Source organism: Salvelinus fontinalis, chromosome 33, assembly GCF_029448725.1.
Source record: "Salvelinus fontinalis isolate EN_2023a chromosome 33, ASM2944872v1, whole genome shotgun sequence".
Classification (NCBI taxonomy): Eukaryota; Metazoa; Chordata; class Actinopteri; order Salmoniformes; family Salmonidae; genus Salvelinus; species Salvelinus fontinalis.
In genome coordinates, this window is record NC_074697.1 from 32,371,905 (window position 1) to 32,395,332 (window position 23,428).

Sequence of the window (23,428 nt, forward strand, 5' to 3'; positions counted from 1 at the left end):
AGTTTACTCCAATTGGGGGATTGGTGGTAGGGTTTGCGGGGAATAATAATAAAGGTATACTCTTTAAAAAAAGTATGTGTCTATGTAGGTATGTGTATGTATATATGTGTATATGTATGCATACGTGAATGGATATATATATTTACCCAAAGAAATATGGGGGATTGGAAATGATGCAGACAATTACATTGGAAGCAACATTCTTTCCGCAATATTAAGCTGATCCACCCCCCCAAAACAAAAAAAAAACAAAAAAAGCTTGATGCCCTCAATCTCACAAATCATCAAGGAACCCACCAGGTACAACCCTAAATCCGTAAACATGGGCACCCTAATAGACATTATCCTGACCAACTTGCCCTCCAAATACACCTCTGCTGTCTTCAATCAAGATCTCAGCGATCACTGCCTCATTGCCTGTATCCGCCACGGGTCCACGGTCAAACGACCACCCCTCATCACTGTCAAACGCTCCCTAAAACACTTCTGCGAGCAGGCCTTTCTAATCGACCTGGCCCGGGTACCCTGGAAGGATATTGACCTCATCCCGTCAGTTGAGGATGCCTGGTCATTCTTTAAAAGTTACTTCCTCACCATATTAGACAAGCATGCTCCGTTCAAAAAATGCAGAACCAAGAACAGATATAGCCCTTGGTTCACTCCAGACCTGACTGCCCTCGACCAGCACAAAAACATCCTATGGCGAACTGCAATAGCATCGAAGAGCCCCCGCGATATGCAACTGTTCAGGAACCAATACACGCAGTCAGTCAGGAAAGCAAAGGCCAGCTTTTTCAAGCAGAAACTTGCATCCTGTAGCTCTAACTCCAAAAAGTTCTGGGATACTGTAAAGTCCATGGAAAACAAGAGCACCTCCTCCCAGCTGCCCACTGCACTGAGGCTAGGTAACACGGTCACCACTGATAAGTCCGTGATAATCGAAAACTTCAACAAACATTTCTCAATGGCTGGACATGCCTTCCACCTGGCGACTCCAACCTTGGCCAGCAGCCCCGCCCGGCCCGCTGCTACTCGCCCAAGCCTCCCCAGCTTCTCCTTTACCCATATCCAGATAGCAGATGTTCTGAAAGAGCTGGAAAACCTGAACCCATACAAATCAGCTGGGCTTGACAATCTGGACCCCCTATTTCTGAAACCGTCCGCCGCCATTGTCGCACCCCCTATTACCAGCCTGTTCAACCTCTCCTTCGTATCATCTGAGATCCCCAAGGATTGGAAAGCTGCCGCTGTCATCCCCCTCTTCAAAGGGGGAGACACCCTGGACCCAAACTGTTACAGACCTATATCCATCCTGCCCTGCCTAGCTAAGGTCTTCGAAAGCCAAGTCAACAAACAGATCACTGACCATCTCGAATCCCACCGTACCTTCTCCGCTGTGCAATCCGGTTTCCGAGCCGGTCACGGGTGCACCTCAGCCACGCTCAAGGTACTAAACGATATCATAACCGCCATCGATAAAAGACATTACTGTGCAGCCGTCTTCATCGACCTGGCCAAGGCTTTCGACTCTGTCAATCACCATATTCTTATCGGCAGACTCAATAGCCTCGGTTTTTCTAATGACTGCCTTGCCTGGTTCACCAACTACTTTGCAGACAGAGTTCAGTGTGTCAAATCGGAGGGCATGTTGTCCGGTCCTCTGGCAGTCTCTATGGGGGTACCACAGGGTTCAATTCTCGGGCCGACTCTTTTCTCTGTATACATCAATGATGTTGCTCTTGCTGCGGGCGATTCCCTGATCCACCTCTACGCAGACGACACCATTCTATATACTTCCGGCCCTTCCCTGGACACTGTGCTATCTAACCTCCAAACGAGCTTCAATGCCATACAACACTCCTTCCGTGGCCTCCAACTGCTCTTAAACGCTAGTAAAACCAAATGCATGCTTTTCAACCGTTCGCTGCCTGCACCCGCACGCCCGACTAGCATCACCACCCTGGACGGTTCCGACCTAGAATATGTGGACATTTATAAGTACCTAGGTGTCTGGCTAGACTGCAAACTCTCCTTCCAGACTCATATCAAACATCTCCAATCCAAAATCAAATCTAGAGTCGGCTTTCTATTCCGGAACAAAGCCTCCTTCACTCACGCCGCCAAACTTACCCTAGTAAAACTGACTATCCTACCGATCCTCGACTTCGGCGACGTCATCTACAAAATAGCTTCCAATACTCTACTCAGCAAACTGGATGCAGTTTATCACAGTGCCATCCGTTTTGTTACTAAAGCACCTTATACGACCCACCACTGCGACCTGTATGCCCTAGTCTGCTGGCCCTCGCTACATGTTCGTCGTCAGACCCACTGGCTCCAGGTCATCCACAAGGCTATGCTAGGTAAAGTGCCGCCTTATCTCAGTTCACTGGTCACGATGGCTACACCCACCCGTAGCACGCGCTCCAGCAGGTGTATCTCACTGATCATCCCTAAAGCCAAAACCTCATTTGGACACCTTTCCTTCCAGTTCTCTGCTGCCTGCGACTGGAACGAATTGCAAAAATATCTGAAGTTGGAGACTTTTATCTCCCTCAACAACTTTAAAAATCTGCTATCCGAGCAGCTAACCGATCGCTGCAGCTGTACATAGTCCATCTGTAAACTACCCACCCAATTTACCTACCTCACCCCCATACTGCTTTTATTTATTTACTTTTCTGCTCTTTTGCACACCAGTATCTCTTCTTGCACATGATCATCTGATGATTTATCACTCCAGTGTTAATCTGCTAAATTGTAATTATTCGATTTATTGCCTACCTCATGCCTTTTGCACACATTGTATATAGATTCTCTTTTTTCTACCATGTTATTGACTTGTTTATTGTTTACTCCATGTGTAACTCTGTGTTGTTGTCTGTTCACACTGCTATGCTTTATCTTGGTCAGGTCGCAGTTGCAAATGAGAACTTGTTCTCAACTAGCCTACCTGGTTAAATAAAGGTGAAATAAAAAATCAATAAAAAAGGTTCACCTTCCAACAGGACAACGACCCTAAGCACACAGCCAAGACAAAGCAGGAGTGGCTTCGGGACAGGTCTCTGAATGTTCTTGAGTGGCCCAGCCAGAGCCCAGACTTGAACCCGATCGAACATCTAGAGAGACCTGAAAATAGCTGTGCAGCAACGCTCCCCCTACAACCTGACAGAGCCTGAGAGGATCTGCAGAGAAGAGCGGGAGAAACTCCCCAAACACACGTGTGACAAGCGTGTAGTCATACCCAAGAACACTCAGGGCTGTAATTGCTGCCAAAGGTGCTTCAACAAAGTGCTAAGTAAAGGGTCTGAATACTCGTAAATGTGATTTCAGTTTTATTTTGATATTTCCCAAAATTCAGAAAAGTTTTTGTTTGTCATTAAGGGTTATTGTAAGTAGATTGATGGGGAAAACATAGTTAATACATTTTAAAATAAGGCTGTAATGTAACAAAATGTGGGAAAAGTACTTTCCGAATGCACTGTAAATACTTACACAGGCAGGGTTGGGGAGTAACGGATTTAATCCGTTACCGTTTTTTGGTAATCCCATAATGTAACTCATCCGTTACCAGCAAAAACATTGTAATCAGATTAGATACTTTTGAAAAACTAGAGGATTATTTTTAAATTCAGAAAGGTTTGAAAAAAATAGTAGTACACTACACACCCTCAGAGAAACTGACAATTAAGCTTAAACATTGACGACATTGCGTTAACAATTTCTAAAGTGAAGTCTCACTTCAAATGTTATGTCACATGCACCGAATACAACAGGTGTAGTAGACCTTAGTGAAATGCTTCCTTACAAGCCCTTAACCAACAATGCAGTTAAGAAAATACCCCAAAAAGAATTAAAGAGCAGCAGTAAATAACAATAGCGGGGCTATATACAGGGGGTACCGGTACAGAGTCAATGTGCGGGGGCACCGGTGTCGAGGTAATATGTACATGTAGGTAGAGTTATTAAAGTGCCTATGCATAGATAATAGAATAGCAGCAGTGTAAAGGGGGGGGGGGGGGGGGGGGGGGGGTACAATGCAAATAGTCTGGGTAGCCATTTGATTACATGGTCAGGAGTCTTATGGCTTGGGGGTAGGTGTTTAGAGGCCTCTTGGACCTAGACTTGGCGCTCTGGTACCGCTTGCCGTGCGGTAGCAGAGAGAACAGTCTATGACTAGGGTGGCTGGAGTCTTTGACAATTTTTAGGGCCTTCCACTGACACCGCCTGGGATAGAGGTCTTGGATGGCAGGAAGCTTGGCCCCAGTGATGCACTGGGCCGTACGCACTACCCTCTGTAGTGCCTTGCGGTCGGAGTCCGAGCAGTTGCCAAAGCAGGCAGTGATGCAACGCCTGCAGTATGCTTTCGATGGTGCAGCTGTAGAACCTTTTGAGGATCTGAGACCCGATGCCAAATCTTTTCAGTCTCATGAGGGGGAATAAGTTTTGTCGTGCCCTCTTCACGACTGTCATGGTGTGCTTTGACCATGTTAGTTTGCTGGTGATGTGGACGCCAAGGAACTTGAAGCGCTCAACCTGCTCCACTACTTTCCAAGTCACCATGGAAATCCCTCTGGATAGCTGGGGAATGATGGATGAAGATGTAGTGAGGAGAGAAACAGATGAGTGAAGGGAGGAGAAGAGCGGACGGAGAAGCAAAGAGCGGACGGAGTGAGCAAAATACTTTTGCTCACTCATTCCGTGTGACAATGAGTGAGTGAAAGAGGGATTGATGTAGAGATAGTCTTGGACTCCTGTAGATTTCGGCCAGGAATGAGTCATGACCTGCATACCCGTCTCTCCCTCCCTGTGACTGCTGTTCCCTCCACGTTCCTCCTTAGCTCATCTTTGTGTCAACACATTGAATTGTGAAGGCAAAGAACCATACCATTAAAAAAATTTAGTTGGTAATATCAAAACACCACAAGGGGGCGCTCCTTCCATGTCCTACACCTCAGCAATGACATTGGCCCTGCTGTACCTTGCCTCAGCGCTGCCACGCTGCTTTGGTGGAGGAATTTCTTCCCTAAGCAAGTCCCCCACATAATAATACCACAGGGCTCTACCTTAAACTGTGCTATAGGTTAACATTTATTCATTGGTCCATAAAATCCTATTTAAATGCACCAGATTGCCAGATCGGGTCTGCAGTGAAATAATGCAATAATGACATTGCAGTCAGTCACTCAGACAATATGGCTAACTGACCTAGTCAGCACAGAATGGAGGACTGGACTACGACCTTCAAACTGGTCTTAGATCAGTTATCTGTGAGATGTTTAATTAATGTATTATCCTTCCATAGAAAAAAGGTGTTATCAGACTAGTCAATAGGAGAAAGAATTGACAGTGTCTAGTCTAGACTCATACCTGGATTCAAATACTATTTTTATAATTTAGTTGAGCTAGATTAAGATTGTTCTATTGATTCTTTTGACCCAGGCAATCGCAAAACTACTAGCCCTGCCCATCTGGCACTCTAGGAAAGCTAAAGCAAATGAAAGATTGCAAATAGTTTTTGAACCCAGGTCTGTCTTATGAGTCTATACCAGACAGGCCTGGTCATAGCTGCTTCATGCGTTTCTGATTGTTTCCCAGCCTCTCTCTCTCTGCTCAGTAAGCCCCTGCAGCTTAAACCAAGAAAATCTATACATTCCATTAAGGATTGTAGCCTGTCTGTACAGCATATCCTTGACATACACACAGTAACACAGTACACACACTCATATGCATGTACACACACAGATTCACACAAACAAAAGCATACACACAGAACAACACTTACACACAAGCACATACCAAAAACCACTGACAGGAAAGAACACCTCTCCTCATCTAGTCTGTGTGTATACAGCTTTAAGTTCACTCTTTGGTCTCCAGTGATTCATCTCTGCTCTTTCCCTCCCTTTCCATTATTAACCTGGCTCACCCACTCCCACCTCCTCATACACTCAAATGTGTGGTCAGTCCACACACAAGAAAAATAGCTTTCTGTATTCTGTTTTGACCACATCTCGCTCTAGTCTTCTAGTGTAGCCAGTCTGTCTGTTTCTCTCTCTAGCAGCCAGTCTACCCCAATTCTCTAACCAGGACTCAAGCCTGGGTGCTCAGCTGAACAAACAGAGCCCCAGCATGGCTCCCCTGATATTCAATTACTGACCAGACAGATCAGCAGAAGAGAGATGGCTATTCAACCTAGCTAGGGCTAGCCCCCTCCCAGAACCTCAATACCAGGGTCTTGCTCCTGTTGACCTCTGACCCCTCCCTAACCATGCCCCTTGCTGTAAATCCTCTCCTGCATGCCAGACACGCCCCCTGCTGTGGGCCCACATTGTCACATGACACTCAGAACACAGATACCAACAAGAGCTAGAGCGCTTTGATTTTCATGTTCCCTCTCCAAGTCTCCTTTTATGGTCTCTGTACCTTTTTCTTTCTCTCTATCGTCCTCAGTATGTCCCCCCCCCCCCCCCCTCTGTGTAATGATGGGATCAGATTCTGTCAATGTGGCCGGTGAGACTCACTTCCTGCCTTACACATCAGTCAGATGTCAGAGCTATTGATTCAATCACCAGGTTGTGCTGAAAATACAGGCTGAGGTGCCACGGAGGAGCTAGTTACTAGTACACAGGTGCCTGCTCTAGTAATCAATGGGTTAAGTAGGCCACAGACACATTTGTACACTCACCTGCACACAGTCATATGCACAATTCATGCATAGAACCCCCCCCCCCCCCCCCCACACACACACTCCTCCCCAGTCTGCCTGGTAATAGAGTGCTCCACTGTGTGAGGAGAGGGCAGTAAAATGTAGGCCAATCTTTCTGCTCAACTGCCTTTGGTGTAAGGCAAACGAGACAAGAATTTGACTGACACCAAAGGAGTCTTCATATACTGCAACACTCCACTTTCCATTGGGCTCCCTGGTGGCGCAGCGGTGATTCGAATCCAGACTGCATCACATCCGGCCGTCCCATAGGGCGGCGCACAATTGGCCCAGCGTCGCCCGGGTTTGGCCGGGGTAGGTCGTCATTGTAAATAAGAATTTGTTCTTAACTGACTTGCCTAGTTATAAAAGGTTAAATTTAAAACACGTAATTTAAAAAAATCCCCAGGCCTCTCTAGCGCCCTTTTTAATTCTCGTTCAAATTCCCAATATTTCCAGCTTTCACACTCTCATATTGAGCTCTGATCTCTCCCTCATCTCTCTCATTCTATCACTCCCTCAGTGGCCCAAGAGCCTAATGGAATGGCGTGCGGGTGCGCACACTCCTGCCCCGGCAACTGTTGCCTGGATACAGCAAATTAGGGGAGGGACTTCAACATCTCCCCAGAGTGGGTTGAGTGCTGCCTGTGTTCTCTTATGGAATTGGCTGGAGAATGGAGTGGGATGGGCCGGGAATGCATTATTAAGGAAGTGTGGGGAGGTTGGGAACATCTGGGGAATGTCTGGAAAAGTTACAGGGTTGTAGTTAGGACATGGGTCTGGATGACTGGGAATGAGGGAGGGAGGAAAAAGGGAAGGAGAGAGAGGTGATGCCATGCTTATGCCTTCCTTCTCTTCTACTCTCCCACTATAGATGAACTGGTTGGGAGAGGACCCGAGGGGAACCACCCACCAGAGCCAGCTTACCGGAACAGTAACGTCATCATAGAAACTCCAGGCCAGAGCCCAGCGCATGGTCCGTCCCTGGCAGAACTCTGTGTGGGTCACTTTGGGTACCTGGAAACAGACCGATACAGAGAACATTAGACAACGCTAATGGAGCAGACGACAACAACAAGCATTAGCAATACACAGGTAGCTCTACAGAGGCACATTCCCAGCATGTCCAGGTGAAGGAGCGCAGCACTACATCCTTCAAGGTGTGAACAGGACACATTTACACATACAGCGCTTAGTGCCAGAGCTGAGCACTAGTGAGAAGAGCCTCCAATAAGCATGAAGGACCTGGGGGAAAAGATCAGTGTAAAAGACTCTTGAATAGTATCCACTTGATACCCCCTCCCTACACACAATCAATAAGCAGTGGGTTTCAGTGGGGAATGTGCTCCAGGGATGCAGGTCAAAGATCTCGGAGGCAAAAAAACGCATCCCTATATGACAGCGCCATGTTGACCTCTAAACACCCCCTGAACCAAGCAGCGAGAGAGAACAAGGAAGATAGAGAGAAAGAAACACAGGATGCAGCATATAGCATTAGCATATTAATTAGGTCTCCTATTACACCCCCACCCTCTTGCATGCGCTGGACGTTGGCCATGGCTGCACTAACACTAATGAGCAGCGACAGCCCTCTGACACCTCTGGAGGAGCATGGGATTGTGGGATGGTCCTCCCCCAGTGATTGACGTGTGTGTGGTTAACACCATGGGAGCTGCTGTGCCAGTCATCCCCAGTGAATGAGTGTCGTAATCTCGGAGGTAAGCAACTGGCACAGTGACACAGGGCTGGAGACTAACCTCTATAGCCAGTCAGTTATCAGTCATGTGCTAGGGGCTAATAGCTAGGATAATGGAGCTAATGAACGTTAGTTGGACTGACATACCGTCTGTGTGTGTATGCGTACGTGTGTGTAATATAAATGTTTGTGTGTAGGCCCTGCCATGCGTTTCAGTCACGCAAGGCTAATAGAATTCAGCTCAATCAGGTCTGGGCTATGACATTGCTTAGCCAGCGTATTAGCCAGGCTTGATCCGTTATGGTTCAGAAGGTATCTGATCCCACTCTTCCATCTCAGAGGTGGTATTAGAGATGGTGGGAGGGAGCTCATTCAACCCTCCATTACCTCACCTTATCACTGGGTATATATGGGGAATCAGGATATTTTTAACACATGCCAGGGCTTGGTACAGCACAGAGCATCTGTGTGTTGTTCTGTGTGTTGTATCTGTTTGCGAGTGCTGTGTGTATAAGATCATGTATGAGCATAAAATGTCTCCTCGTCAGAGCTCCCATTCTGAAGACTGTCTCAAATATACACAGGTGTGTGTTTGTGCACTCACCCCTTGTTTTCTCAGCTCCTCCTTCAAAGGTGCCAGGCTGCACTTCTTTCCCAGCATGCAACTGTACCACCTGGAAGAATAATAATCTATTAGGAGTGTGTGTGTGAGTCCAGCGCGCTGGGCATGAACCCCTGCCTGCGATCAAACAAGCAGCAGATATAGGATCTACCTCTTGCTTCCCTCCATGGAAAAACATCCTAACTGACTTCCTGTAGTTCTGAGGCAAAGAGGGTAGTTGTAATTACTACATATATAAATATATATGAGAGAGAGACAACAGGGCCAGTATGAGTCTCTATGGTGGAACAGAGCTTTGAAGTCCAGCCCAGGGCAGATCAATCGCTTTCCTCTGCAATGAAGAGATAAGTCTACTGTAATCAATACAACAGCATATAGAGCCTCAGTACTAACCAGCAAAGATAAATACAGAGTAACTTAGCATGAGAAACACAGAGACAAACCTAGCAGGGAGAAATAGACAAACCAACAGTGAGTCAATCTGGATAGGAAAACTAAACAATGCATGACAAACCTCGTCTGGTTGGGTTGCCTATCCTGTCTATATTAATTAGGCCTAGATACTATATCTATGAGCAATGGTGAGGATGGTGTGTTTATTGTTATGGTAAAGGAACATTCTTTTCAAGAGATTCTCCGGTACTTTTGTATACTTCTTAGCCAGTAGTTCTGAAAGTAGTGCTTTCGGTCCCCGAAAATTGTGTACTGCCACATGTGCTCTGCTCTGTGTGCATGGTGTGTACAATGTCAACATTTAGGATCATTATGTTTGATGTACAGTTACAAGATGACATGGCGTCACACCCTGGGATGTTCTGAAGAGAATGAGGTTGTGTGATGATTGTGAAGAGAATTGGCCGGGGCGCACACACCTGAATGCACTCATGACTCCTTTCTATCCGTACCAAAATTACATTACGGTTTCTCTGAATTGCCTTGTGAAAGCTTAACACCGCAAGATCATATTTTCAAACTTGGCTAGTCATATTGGCATAAGGGGTAATGGTGGGGGTGAGAGGGTTTTGGGTGGGAGTGGTTGAGAGGGTTTTGGGTAGGGGTGGGGGCGCAAAGGCCTCGTCTCAAGTGGCACCATGAAATATTGAGGACCTGTAATATCCCCAGATGTTCCCCACTTTGTCATGCAGAGAGGAGGCTGAACATTCATGTTAACACACACACTAGCTTCCCAACTTCCTCCAGTAAGACCTTCCATCCCTAAAGAACTAAAATATCCCATAGGGGCTCAGACAGAAGCAGTCAGATTCTTGGCAAAGTTGTACATTTATTTTCAAGCTATTCCTTCCAAGAGTACAAAGACCGGTGATTACAAAGTTATTACCCTCTCCACATAGCTAGTGATTATCAGATCAATAACAGACAATGACTAGCAGAGGGCATCTCGTTGAAAAGGGGGACTTTCCTGGCTGGTGGTTGGGGTGTGTTTATGACTATCTATGTGTGATAGTCTGGTGAGGGGGGGGGGGGGGGTCGTGAGTCTCAGAGGACCAATCAGAGGGGCTGGCTTGGTTTCTGTGGACACCTGGCGGTAGCTCTGCTGTCCCAGCATGCAGTGTGTGGAGTGACAGCCTGCTACTGCTGCCTTGGCCCCGGCCCCAAACAAACTACACACACTGCAGGGGAGGAGAGAAAAGAACAGAAGCGGGAGACTAGGGCAGGCACACCTTTCCCTGTGGCAGACACTCAACACCAGCCAAGCGCACCATACAAGTACATCGGTGTGAACACACAGACAGACACATGCAGGCAAACCAGACACAGAGAGAGATGGACACTTTTCCCCCTGTGAGGGCCACTCATCTTTCACACAGACATATGCACACACCGACACACACACACACTCTCCTGTGGGTGACAATCATCTTTACACACAAAAATATGGTAGTGACACAGTTCAACACACTCGTACACCTTCCAAGTCAGCCACTTGTCTGTCACCACGCGTGCAGTGTGATCAAATCTAATTCTCACACACACGTTCCCTGCGGGCATACAGATACTGCAGGGGTGGGGGGGGGGGTGTGACTGTTTACCCTGGTGCCAATTCATTAAACAAACTCTGGGTGACAGCTCCATCCCATCGTTCTGCTCTCCTCCATCTGTGGCCCTCTATCATCCCTCCTTACATCCTAAATGAAAGGGTGCATTTGTAACAGAAGGTAATGAACAAACACCAACTGATAACCAACAGGCTTTTCTATATTATATTTGGGGTTTAGGAAAGTGGCGCAGATAAATTCAGCAAAAAAAAAGAAAAGTCTCCTTTTCAGGACCCTGTCTTTCAAAGATAATTCGTAAAAATCCAAACACCTTCCTTGTTAAGGGTTTAAACACTGTTTCCCATGCTTGTTTAATTCACCATAAACAATTAATGAACACGCACCTGTGGAACGGTCCTTAAGACACTAACAGCTTACAGACGGTAGGCAATTAAGGTCACAGTTATGAAAACGTAGGACACTAAAGAGGCCTTTCTACCGAATCTGAATAACACCAAAAGAAAGATGCCCAGGGTCCCTGCTCATCTGTGTGAACGTGCCTTAGGCATGCTGCAAGGAGGCATGAGGAAGGCAGATGTGGCCAGGGCAATGAATTGCAATGTCTGTACTGTGAGACGCCTAAGACAGTGCTTCAGGGAGACAGGACGGACAGCTGATCGTCCTCGCAATGGCAGACCACGTGTAACACCTGCACAGGAATCGGTACATCCGAACATCACACCTGCAGGACAGGTACAGGATGGCAACAACTGCCTGGGTTACACCAGGAACGCACCATCCCTCCATCAGTGCTCAGACTGTCCACAATAGGCTGGACTGAGGGCTTGTAGGCTTGTTGTAAGGCAGGTCCTCACCAGACATCACCGTCGCCTATGGGCACAAACCCACCATCGCTGGACCAGACAGGACTGGCAAAAAGTGGTCTTCACTGACGAGTCGCGGTTTGTCTCACACCAGGGGCGATGGTAAAATTCGCGTTTATCGTCGAAGGAATAAGCGTTACACCGAGGCCTGTACTCTGGAGCGGGATCAATTTGGAGGGTCCGTCATGGTCTGGGGCGGTGTGTCACAGCATCATCGGACTGAGCTTGTCATTGCAGGCAATCTCAACGCTGTGCATTACAGGGAAAACATCCTCCTCCCTCATGTGGTACCCTTCATGCAGGCTCATCCTGACATGACCCTCCAGCATGACAATGACACCAGCCATACTGCTCGTTCTGTGTGTGATTTCCCGCAAGACAGGAATGTCAGTGTTCTGCCATGGCCAGCGAAGAGCCTGGATCTCAATCCCACTAATGGATCGGAGGGTGAGGGCTAGGGTCATTCCCCCCAGAAATGTCCAGGAACTTGCAGGTCCCTTGGTGGAAGAGTGGGGTAACATCTCACAGCAAGAACTGGCAAATCTGGTGCAGTCCATGAGGAGGAGATGCACTGCAGTACTTAGTATCTGGTGTGGCCACCAGCTGCATTGACTTTTGATTTTGACCCCCCTTTGTTCAAGAACACATCATTCAATTTCTGTTAGTCACATGTCTATGGAACTTGTTCAGTTTATGTCTCAGTTGTTGAATCTTGTTATGTTCATACAAATAGTAGTTGACGTTTCTTTTTTGCTGAGTTTATAAAGCATGACCAATCGGAAACCAGCGTGATGCGATCTTGAACGCTACTCCACCACACCCTGTGTACTGATGGTGACCAATGTGTGGTGTGTTTGTGTGTACTACGCGCACACGTCCTACGTGTGTGTGTGTGTGTCACTCTCTCACCGCAGGCGTGTCTTGAGCTGCAGGCTGTCGTGGATGATTCTCTTGACAAACTCCAGCTCTCCTCCCTCAGCCATGATCTCTGTCACACCACCTGTGTTCACTGAGCTAGGGGGAGGACGACGAGAGTTCCTGGAATTTACCCCCTGGGAAGGAGGACGGAGAGAAAGGGGGAGAGGGGAGGAACAGGGTGGGAGGCAAAGAGAGGGGAGGAAGAGGGTGGGAGGCAAAGAGGGGGGAGAAGGAGAGGAAAAGAAGGGCATGGGGCAAGAAAGTAAAGGGTAGGAGAAAGAGGGAGTGACAGAGAAAAGGAAAATACAAAAATAGAGGGGGAGGAAAAGTGAATAAATTAGATTTATAAAGCCGTTTTTCCAGATTCTCAGAACACTTTCCATTTAAAGAGGCCTACCTTAGCCTCTAGTTGGTTGGCGAAGAAGGGAGGGTTACACATGCAGAAGTCATAGACGATGGCTGACTCCTCCTTTAGAGCGTCCATTAACAGGGTCTTCTGGGGAACTTTCACCACTGGGACATGAGACAGGGCAAGGACACGTTATCAACAAGGTTTCAAGCCATCTTCCTTTCAGTAGTGGAACATTACAATGCGGCTACCAATGGACAGCTTGCCACTGACCTTTTATGAGACCCGAGAGGTGGTTCTGCTCTACGTTCCTGGTGGCATAGTCAAAGCAGATGTCATCTACCTCAGTAGCCAGGTAATGCCAGCCGTTCATAGAGGCTCCCAGCAGGGGGTAGATACAGGATGCTCCAGTACCTGGGGATATAACACACTACATGAGGCACAGGGTGTGTGTATTCAATGCCACTCCCGCTGTCTCTTATTGTCCATAATGGATTAACAAGAGGTGATCCAGACAGCCATGATCAGATCGTCCAGGTCTAACAGAGACCAGGGCCTCCAATCTACCCAACCACAGTGAGGTCCCCTGGGGCAGTGGAGATGAGTGAGATGGCACCTCGCAGGTCAAGCTTTGGGAGAGAGTAATGCCCTGTGGCTATCTATCAGGAGAGTGACAGCTCCAATCAGCTTACAGAATGGACCAGGCACCAGGGTCACCAATCACTGACCTGTCCGCCTCTCTGAGGAGCTAAACTGACGAACACACACATCACACTCTCTGATGTATAGAGCAGGAAACCAGCTATGACATGTGGATGGGGATTTGGCCAGTGATATCTAGTGGTCCACAGGAAATAGATAGGCCTACAGTACATGTGGGATACGAAGGTGGATGTGCCAACCATCATGCAGCCCCTCTGCCAGTCTCTGTGCCAGTCTGTGATGCACACAGACAGCCAGCTGCCCTTGGACTAGTAGGAGTCAGCCTGTATTAAAAGCATGTCTCAGAGTAGGAGTGCGGATCTAGGATCAGGTCCCCCCTGTAATTAAATTCATATTCATTATGATCTCATATGGCAAAACTGATCCTATATCAGCACTCCTCTAAGACTTTGTGACTATGTGTCCTGGGCTAGACCTGTGCCAGGCATCCCCTCTCAGCCAGCCTGTAATGCTCAATGTCAGGCAGACAATCTTATAGGTTGTCCCCCAAATAGCACCTTATATAGCACACACTACCCATAGGCTTTCGTCAAATGTAATGCACTGGGCCTTCCGAGTGGCGCAGCGGTCTAAGGCACTGCATCGCAGTGCTAGAGGCGTCACTACAGACCCGGGTTCAATCCCGGGCTGTATCACAACCGACTTTGATCGGGAGTCCCATAGTGCGGCACAACTGGCCCAGCACCATCCGAGTTAGGGGAGGGCTTTACTTGGTTCATCGTGCTCTAGCGACTCCTTGTGGCGGGGCCGGGTGCCTGCAGACGGACCTCGGTTGTCAGTTGAACAGTGTTTCCTCCGACACATTGGTGTGGCTGGCTTCTGGGTTAAGCGGGCAGGTGTTAAGAAGCGCGGTTTGGCTACTGCTGGAGGAATATCCCTTGAGCAAACAAACATGATCACACATTAAATAACTTGACCACTCTCCATCACTGATGTGATAACACACTACATGGGAATTTTATTTGATTTATTTAACCTTTATTTAACTAGGCAACAAATTCTTAATTACAATGACGGCCTAGGAACAGTGGGTTAACTGCCTTGTTCAGGGGCAGAAAGACAGATTTTTACCTTGTCAGCTCGGGGATTCGATCTAGCAAACTTTCGGTTACTGGCCCAACGCTCTAACCACTAGGCTACCTGTCGCCCCAATGGGAGTTTATTCATCCCATTTAGCATTAAGGATATTTGTGCTCTATCTATATAGACAGGTGAGAAACCAACGGTCTAATTTAACTAAGAACCAGTGGAGGGATTAAAGGGCCAGGCCTTATAAAAGCCATCTATTCCTCTACAGAAACAGGACTGGTGGTAAAGAGGTATCCTAGCAATGATTGCTGAAACAAGATGGATGGTTCATTTCAAAGAGATCAAGGGAGAGTTGCTATATTTAGTAGGGGTTATCAGAGGTCAGAACTGTACCGATGTCGATGCCCCTGCGTGGTTCCCCCTGGCCTCCGATCAGGTCCTCCACCCAGTGGATGTAGTTGAGTCTGAGAGGCACAGTGGGGATGAGACGCTCCAGAGGGATGTCTATGGTCAGCCCAAAGTCTTCCTTCAGCAGGGTACAGGTCAGGGCTCGCACCGCCTCTGGCTCCTTGAAGTTCAGCCTGCACGAGGGGGAGGGGCAACAGATGTAGTTAAAATGCTAAAGTAACTACACCATAACTACACAGGTAAAACAAAAACAAGTAACTACACCATAAACCCAGACCTTAACACATTTATTGTAAACTCACGGAGAGCCACTAACTAAGAAGCCCTAAATTAAATGGCAAATCAATTCTACCCCACCCTTCTGCTTCTCCTAAAGACCACCCTTCCAGGCTGACACCATGTCACATAAACCACCCCTCTTCCAGGCAGCCCTAGACTGCATTCCCCCCTTCCCTTCCTGAGCAGCCAAGTGCTCCATTTCTCCCATTCCCCCTCATCACACGTCAACCACCACGATGTGACCCGTCGACAAATTAAATGAGCTTATCAATTTACACTTCTTCGCTAATGATACAGAAATCATATTTTCCAACATTAAACCAGACCCACACACCTCTTGCTCTACATTTTTTATGATTTCCACTGCCTGGAAAGCACATTTTGTGTTTGAGAAACACAACAAAAGAATTTTGGGGTTTGAGAGACAAAGAGAGTGGGACAGATAGAGCAAGATGTGTGTAATTAACCAGTCTGTGTGCTGCATTCACACCTCCAGACAGCAATTAGACACCTCCTGGTGATGGGAGCGTCTGGCACCTCCTAGCTGGGTTCGGGGGGCGAGACGGAGAGCCTATTCACCATAGCTACAGCAAAGAGGAGAGAGACTTTCACTGATGAAGAGCGTGACTATAGGGAGAGGATGAGTTAGACTACGTGCATATGGGGGAAAGTGTAATTTATATAGTACAATGTGACAGACGGGGGTTCGAACCCGCGTCCCCGAAGACTGTGTTAGCCCACTGAGCTAAAGCCTAGGCATTGGCTACGGTAGTCGTCAGGATTCACAGTTTCTCTTCTCCTTAGAAGCAGTCCGTTGATCAATATGCAGAGAACGAGGCCGCTGTGAGCCTGCCTGCCTGCTCAGCCTTCTATTTTTAGACTGTAATGTGTGTGTGTGCGTATGTACTGCAGAGCACTGCAACGCCGGATCTCTATGGCAACCACCACGGACCACCAGCACACACAGGCAGTAAAGCACACGTAAATCCAGCCACGCTGGAGCAATATGGCTGATACAGGAAGAAGCGTGAGCGTGCACGAGATCGAGACGCACATTGTAGGGTGGACGTTTGTGCGCCAGACCATGGACGGTGTCGGACATGGGACAAACCGGTGGCAGTATAAACCGCGTTTGTGAGAGAATTCATGTTGTCTGTGTTAAAGTGTTACAGGAATAAGGTGAGTGAGGGGGATGGTGATGTAGAGGACTCAGGTGGAATGATAAGGGCGGTAAGACGCCTAAGGGAACCTGACGTAATGAAAGCAGAGTAAGGTTGTGAGGGGGACGAAGGTTGAGATCTGTTGTTAGGAGGGTTGTGGGCTGTGGTGGGTGAGTACATAGGGAGTTCTGGTCTCCAAACTACCTGGGCAGAGGCATACTTAGCAGTTTCCCTCTGCATTTGGAAATACAATAGTGAGAGGACAAAGAGACAATAGTGAGAGGACAGAGGGAGTACAGCAATTAGAATGTGGGGGTGAGAGCAAAATATCAGCAGATGGAACAGAAGAATGTGAACTCATGAGAGATGAGGGAATTGAAACTGTGATGAGCACGAGAACAGTCCTAGTGCAGTGAGGGAACTGCTGCAGCTGAAGAAGCCAGAAGCACAGTAAGCCCCCACGTCTCCCCCATCCACTGGCGTAGTCCATCAGCACAGATAGATGGAGAGGCGACCTTCAGGTCAAACTCATTTTAATTCTGAATGCACAGGATTTTTGGGGGGCAGATTAGCAGCTCCATTTCCCACATCAGGTTATTGTTCACTGCACTGAACACAACAAGTATTGATTGTTCCTGACTCAGAGGTGTAGCCAAGACTAGGAGAGCTCCACTTTAAATGAAGGCACTTAAGTATGTAGAAGAGCTCATCAGGTATAAAACAAAAAAAACTTTTAGTGCCACTAAGTTCAATGCAAAGGAGAAGCTGAAGCCATTCAAAGAAGCCACAGTTATCCTCAGTAAAGAGCTCGGCCCTAATCAAAGTCCATGCTGATCAGGGGCTCTCATTGGTTAACAAGCGAAGCAATCAGAGGTCCTGGTAATCAGTTGGCAGTAATCAGAAACCCAGTCAACCAATCAGGGAGATTGAGGTGATTTAGCGCACTTCCACCATATAAGCTACCCATCTAGTGCCTTCAGATCTGCAAGCTTAGCATACACAAAAGATGTACAGTGCCTTCAGAAAGTATTCATACCCCTTGACATACCACTATGTTGTGTTACAGCCTGAATTCAAAATGGATTAAAATGATCATTTCTCACCCATCTACACACATAACACCTTAATGACAAAGTGAAAACATGTTTTAAGAAATGTTTGCTTAATTTATTGAAAATTAAATACAGAAATATTGAATTTGCATAAGTATTCACACCCGAGCAGCAATTCCAACTTTGAGTCTTTTGGGGTAAGTCTAAGAGCTTTGCACACCTGAATTTAAGGAAAAAAAGCTAATTTTTCATAAAACAAGTTAATTGTCAATCATTGCTAGACAGACATTTTCCAGTCTTGCCATAGATTTTCAAATTCCACTTCGACATTATGGGGTATTTGTGTCACTAATCTACACACATCTCAATTGCATACATTTTAAATTCAAGCTGTAACAAAATGTGTATAAAGTAAAGGGGTGTGAATACTTTCTAAAGACACTGTATATGGTCTAGCCAGGGGACTCGTTTTCAGACTGATCCATATTTCTCCCTTCACCACCTCCTCCTGTCTTCTACAATGGTAACAATGCAAGCAGAGCACCAGGAAGGAACCCACTGTGAGATGGAAAGTTCCATTGTTCCATTTATTAAAGGAAGACGGGGGAAAAACTCCTCCACCCACCAGGGATGGTTTCTCTGCTGGTAATATCTACACCCCCAAAAACGATGACAGCCAAATGAAATATCACCCAGAGTGTTGAATTTTTTATGCCCTCCCGCGGCATCATGGGTCGTCAGCCAGTCAGCCAGCCAGCCAGAGACAGCCGCGATGGAACGCCTGGGTCATCTCTCTGGTTCATGCTTCCTAATCCCATCTCTCTGCCATTGAGTCCTCGCTCTCTCCATCTCTTACATCACTCTCCCTCCTTGATGAGCACCCCCCCCAAATATATCATACTTTCAATTCTAAAGGCTAATTCTCTCTCATCCCTCTCGTCAAACTTCTCTCAATCACATACCCCTCCTCTCTATCTTTCAGTCTCCTCCAGCTCCAGTGGGGCTCAGTGAATGAGAGGAGACTGGTTTATTCATCTCCCAGAGGGATTGGTAGTCTCCTCGTCGTCTCCCCAAGATAACTCTGATCCACTGAATCAATGGCTGCTCAAGTACTCAACTAAGGCTACTTACTTACCAGATTAATACACCACAAATACAGAAGTATGCTAATCCAACCACTTGCTTGGTGGCAGAAGGGGATCCTAAATCACTGGCAAAGAACAAGAGGAAAACATCCATAGACAGGATTTGCCAAGCAGTGGACTAATCTTGAAGTTCTCTTGAAGCTTTAAATTGTGTTCACACTAGTGTAAGAGCTTCAGGGAGACATCAGTGCTGGATTGTAGGGATATTCAGGATGAAGACTTGTGTCTCACTGGTAGGTCCTTTTTCAGTTTACGGATCTTGCACTTTTGGGACTACTGCATTTGTTCCATTGCACCAGGCAAGCTCAATCAAGCGCTGCTGAAATATTTGAAAGAAAACAAATCATATTTGAACCCACGCAGGTCTGGTAGTGAGCAAACTCTAGAGAAAGAGGTTGTGTTGTCTCCCTCTCAGTCGGTCATTCTGTCCATCAGTGAGTCACGTATGGTAATGGAGCTCTTTCTGTCTGTCAGTGTCTGTAGTTCTGTCAGTGAGTCGTCTCTCTATCCGTCCATCCTTCTGTCAGGGAGTCATGTAGTGTACAGTAATGATTCTCTCTTCTGTAATTACCACCTGGCTGCTGCAGATGGACATCAAGCACATTTAAACAGCTCTCCTCTGCCTCACTGCTCACCCACACAGTCACTAAACAGCCACGCCAGACAGCTGATAAACTAACTAGCTCACACACACTCTGCACATTCACAATGAAAATACCCACAGCCCACGCCAATATGTTTTCACTCATACAGTAGACGCTTGCACCTGGTGGTGACATCGGCATGTCTGTCTGCATTCATTTGCATTTACACAATGTCATTTTCACACTGAGCAGACGGTTGCCAATTTCAACACAAAGACGAGGCTGGATCACTTCCAATGTACAAACGAGAGGGGTATCCACCAACTAATTGGAGTGGTGCTGGACAGGCTAGTCCAGGGGCAGTTTGGGCCTTCAGTCTGTCATTAGAAGGAATCAAAAGAGAGGCCGGCTACACAGGACACTTTTCATCCTCTACCATCAAAACAGAGACCGCACAGTCAGTAGATGGAGAAAAATAGAGGAGAGGGGGGTGGAGGAAGAAGAGAGTGAGCAAGACAGAAATAAGGCAGAGAAAAAAGAAGCAGAGATGAAGGAAAGGACAGAGACAAGAGAGAGGCATAGAAAGAACAGAAGAGCAAGAGATGTGCTTTATTTGGCCCCGTCAGCTCCAGATCAGCACCAGGTGTAATGATGACCTCGCAGTTGAGTTGATGTCAAAAACAAAATGATCCCAACAGCCTCCCTCTCTTTCTTTGTTCTCCTGCTCAGCTGTCAGGTCTTTCGCTCTACTGCACCTGGCTGCCTATCCAGCCATAATAACCTCTCCTGCAGACACAAGCGAAGGCAGTACTGGTCGACTAGGACTTCTTTCAATCGCGCCTCTCAGCTTCTTGATGCAATACTTTAGTCTTGTAAATGAAATGAAAAGATTGTAATTGGTTTCTCATACAACCTCACATCTCGATTCCAAATCAAATTCTGCTTTTTTGCAACAATCAGAACAAAGGTGATCTATACTGTCCCAGAACAGAACTGTTATTTTAAAAGCATGGGAACCGGTTAATAATGTTATTTTATATTCCAGGTGCAACAAAGCACCTATGCAAAGCCCTCACTCTGTCACTCAGAAACGTATTCCAGTGTGTGCCTGCCAGCTGAAAAGCTTTTGCCAGTGTGTGTGCACATAAGCAACCTGCCCCTCCCACTCCAAAGCATAGTCTGGTGCCGCTTTGCACACACAAGCTTTTTAGCTAGCTAGCTGCTCCAACGTTAAGCCAACTCTAAAGTTCAAAGACATTCAAAGTTCCTCAATAGGTATGATTCTGTGGGCCTAATTCAGATAATGCATGCCATAACAAGATACTCAGAGCTTCAAAGCAAGCCTCGTCCTCCACCCTCTCTCGCCAAACAACATTTCTGTTGCATCTCGCGCCCTACACTCGCCTGTCCAATGCATGTAAATAGCTTCCCTGCACTGACTGGTAAAGTAATTTAACGCTGAGCTAAATGTCATTTTTTTGTTGTTGATTTCAAATGTTTAAAAAGGAACAGAAAGGAACGATATAAACCATTTGTTTTATTTTGGTTCAAACTGGTTCAGAACTTCATTTTGCTGGTCGGAACAGTGTAACGAAACAAAATAAGGGTTCTGTTAAGATTGGACAATTATTTCAGTTCCAACCCCTGACTGTCTGACTTCAGCAGCCAGCATGTTTGTTTTTCCCACAACCAGGAGGGGGGTAAATCACACAAAAGCACACCACAATGTGATATGTGACAGGACTCAGGACTCACAATCTTCCCCCATGTCAGTTCTGTGAGAGAAATCTCTCTCAAGCCTTTGTGCTGTGAAGAACAGTCATGACAATCTTGACAGTAGAAATGTGATCTGAAAAGCAACTCAGGAAGATAGAAAGCAGCACCAAAGCTCTCTGCATCTCCACATCCATCTAGGCTCCCTCTCGCTCATTCGCTCTCTGTCCCTTCCCTCCCACTACTTCCATCCCCACCTCTCTTTCTCCTACTCTCTGCATATTTCATATCCCTGTGTCCCAATTACTGGCTGGCAGACCCTGATCCTCCAGTTAGTGGCTCAGGGAAAATTGAGACTGCCTTCCTCTCTCCCCAGGCTCTCTGTCCCATAACCCCCCACTCTGCAGCTCCCAGTCCCTCTCCAGCCCTGGTTCACAACTTCCCACTCGTCCCCATCAGAGCTGAGATTCTGTCTGTAGTGCATACATTAATCATGAGTCATCCTTTTTCTTCCTCTGTAGCTGATGAACCTCACAAGCAACCACAGGCATTTGCCTAAACCCTGCTCCAATAGAGATCAGGGAAGCTAGTGTCTATGGGTAATGTCTAACTTAACGATAGCACCAACATGGCCAGGTTACTAATCATCATGGTTGTCAGCAATGATGCCCGTTAAGGTAATCCTGTCTAAATACTTTACAGTGGACACCTAAAGTCACCTGACCTCCTCCCGATACCCCATCAGCTCCCAACACTCTAGCACTCAGCTCAATGGGACGGGCACTGGGCGATGTGTCCCTGCAGGGGCATTGATTGATCCCTGCCCAAATCCAGAGACCCCCTTCCGTCCAAAAGAGGAAGGGAGAAATCCACCACAACACCATAAAAAAGAATGTCGAAAATCAAAGGGTCTTTGATGCCTCTCTCCTGCTAAGTCTCTGAACCTCCTACTGGGAGTTCAGCTAACATAGTGAGGACACACACACAGGTGAGAAAGCTACAGTAATGAGAGAAAATGCTGTGAAGTTGGCAGCACTCTGCACTCAAGGACAAAAAAATAATTATCCTGCCACACAAATGGGTTTTACTGGTGTGACAAAATCAATAGTGGCACAAAATGGCACTCAGTCGTAGATAACTTGTCAACAGCCTACAGCAGTGGTTCCCAACTCTGGTGCTCGAGTACCTCCAACAGCACATTTTTGTTGTAGCCCCTAACAAACACCAGATTCAACTCATTGATGGCCTGATGATTAGTTGAAAAGTTGACTAATCAAGGTGTGCTTGTCCGGGGCTGTTGATGGGGTATTAAATAAAGGTTAAATACATAAATAAATATATATTCGAGGACCGGAGTTGGGAACCACTGGCCTACAGCACATGTACTGGGGCGTATTCATTACGCCGATTTTGTTGCAAAACGTTTCTTAAATGGAAACAACCGCAACGGACCTATCTGCATTTGTCAAATAGAACTATCGTTTTGCTGTTTGCTTCCGTTTGGTTCTTAAACGACCAACGATGTCAGTAGATAATGAATACGCCCCTGTACTCACATAGCTCTGCCAGCCAGGTTGGTGTGGACATGCTGCTCGAAGTCTGGATACTTGGAGGCCAAGTAGGCAAAATCCGGAGGCTTGTCTTTGTAGCGGTTCCGCGGGTGCATTGATTTGTTCAGTGACATTCTCACTTCACTGTGGAGGAAGGACACAGCTGTATTTACACCTGTAACTCGTCAAAGGGAGGCTAACAAGTTAGCTAACTGACGTAGATGCGTGTAAAAGCATACAAAGATAACGCTATGTGGGTATTAGCTAGCTTGTTAGCAAACAACAGGCATTCATCAGTAAACTGCAAGCTAGCTAACGTTAGCTAAAGCACATTTCAACTCCATGCTGCCTGTCAACAAAATGGCTAGCTAGACCTCTCTAAGCAAGATACGCTAGCGTTAGCTAAACTATTGTTTTGGTGACTTGAGTACCTGAAATATTCGCTCGGAATATATTCTAAAAGTTTGAAAATGTCAACAGTTGTCTTGCACACACGAGCAGAGAACTCACGTTAGACTTAATGCGTAAACGTTTAGACCGCGTTTCTTCCGGAATGGTGGATGAAGTCACAACTCTGCGCCGAGACATTGGTTGACGTCAATATTCCGCGCAT

The 23,428-nt window shown here is 46.8% G+C and overlaps 1 protein-coding gene across 3 annotated transcripts in view; it reads right to left on the minus strand.

The window, feature by feature from the left end:
* mettl16 (methyltransferase 16, N6-methyladenosine) overlaps positions 1–23,428 on the minus strand; it is a 36,748-nt gene extending 13,320 nt beyond the window's left edge. The window contains exons 1-8 of one of the 3 annotated variants that reach the window (XM_055895778.1): positions 23,326–23,428; positions 22,822–22,959; positions 15,318–15,505; positions 13,446–13,586; positions 13,221–13,336; positions 12,815–12,957; positions 9,007–9,076; positions 7,634–7,723 (exon numbers count right to left, since the gene is read on the minus strand). In XM_055895778.1, coding sequence (XP_055751753.1) covers positions 7,634–7,723; positions 9,007–9,076; positions 12,815–12,957; positions 13,221–13,336; positions 13,446–13,586; positions 15,318–15,505; positions 22,822–22,949 — 876 coding nt within the window. In that variant the 5' untranslated portion in view covers positions 22,950–22,959; positions 23,326–23,428. Of the gene's footprint in view, positions 1–7,633; positions 7,724–9,006; positions 9,077–12,814; positions 12,958–13,220; positions 13,337–13,445; positions 13,587–15,317; positions 15,506–18,958; positions 19,434–22,821; positions 22,960–23,246 lie in introns of those variants that run through there. The other 2 variants (XM_055895777.1, XM_055895779.1) reach the window with 2 other exon arrangements.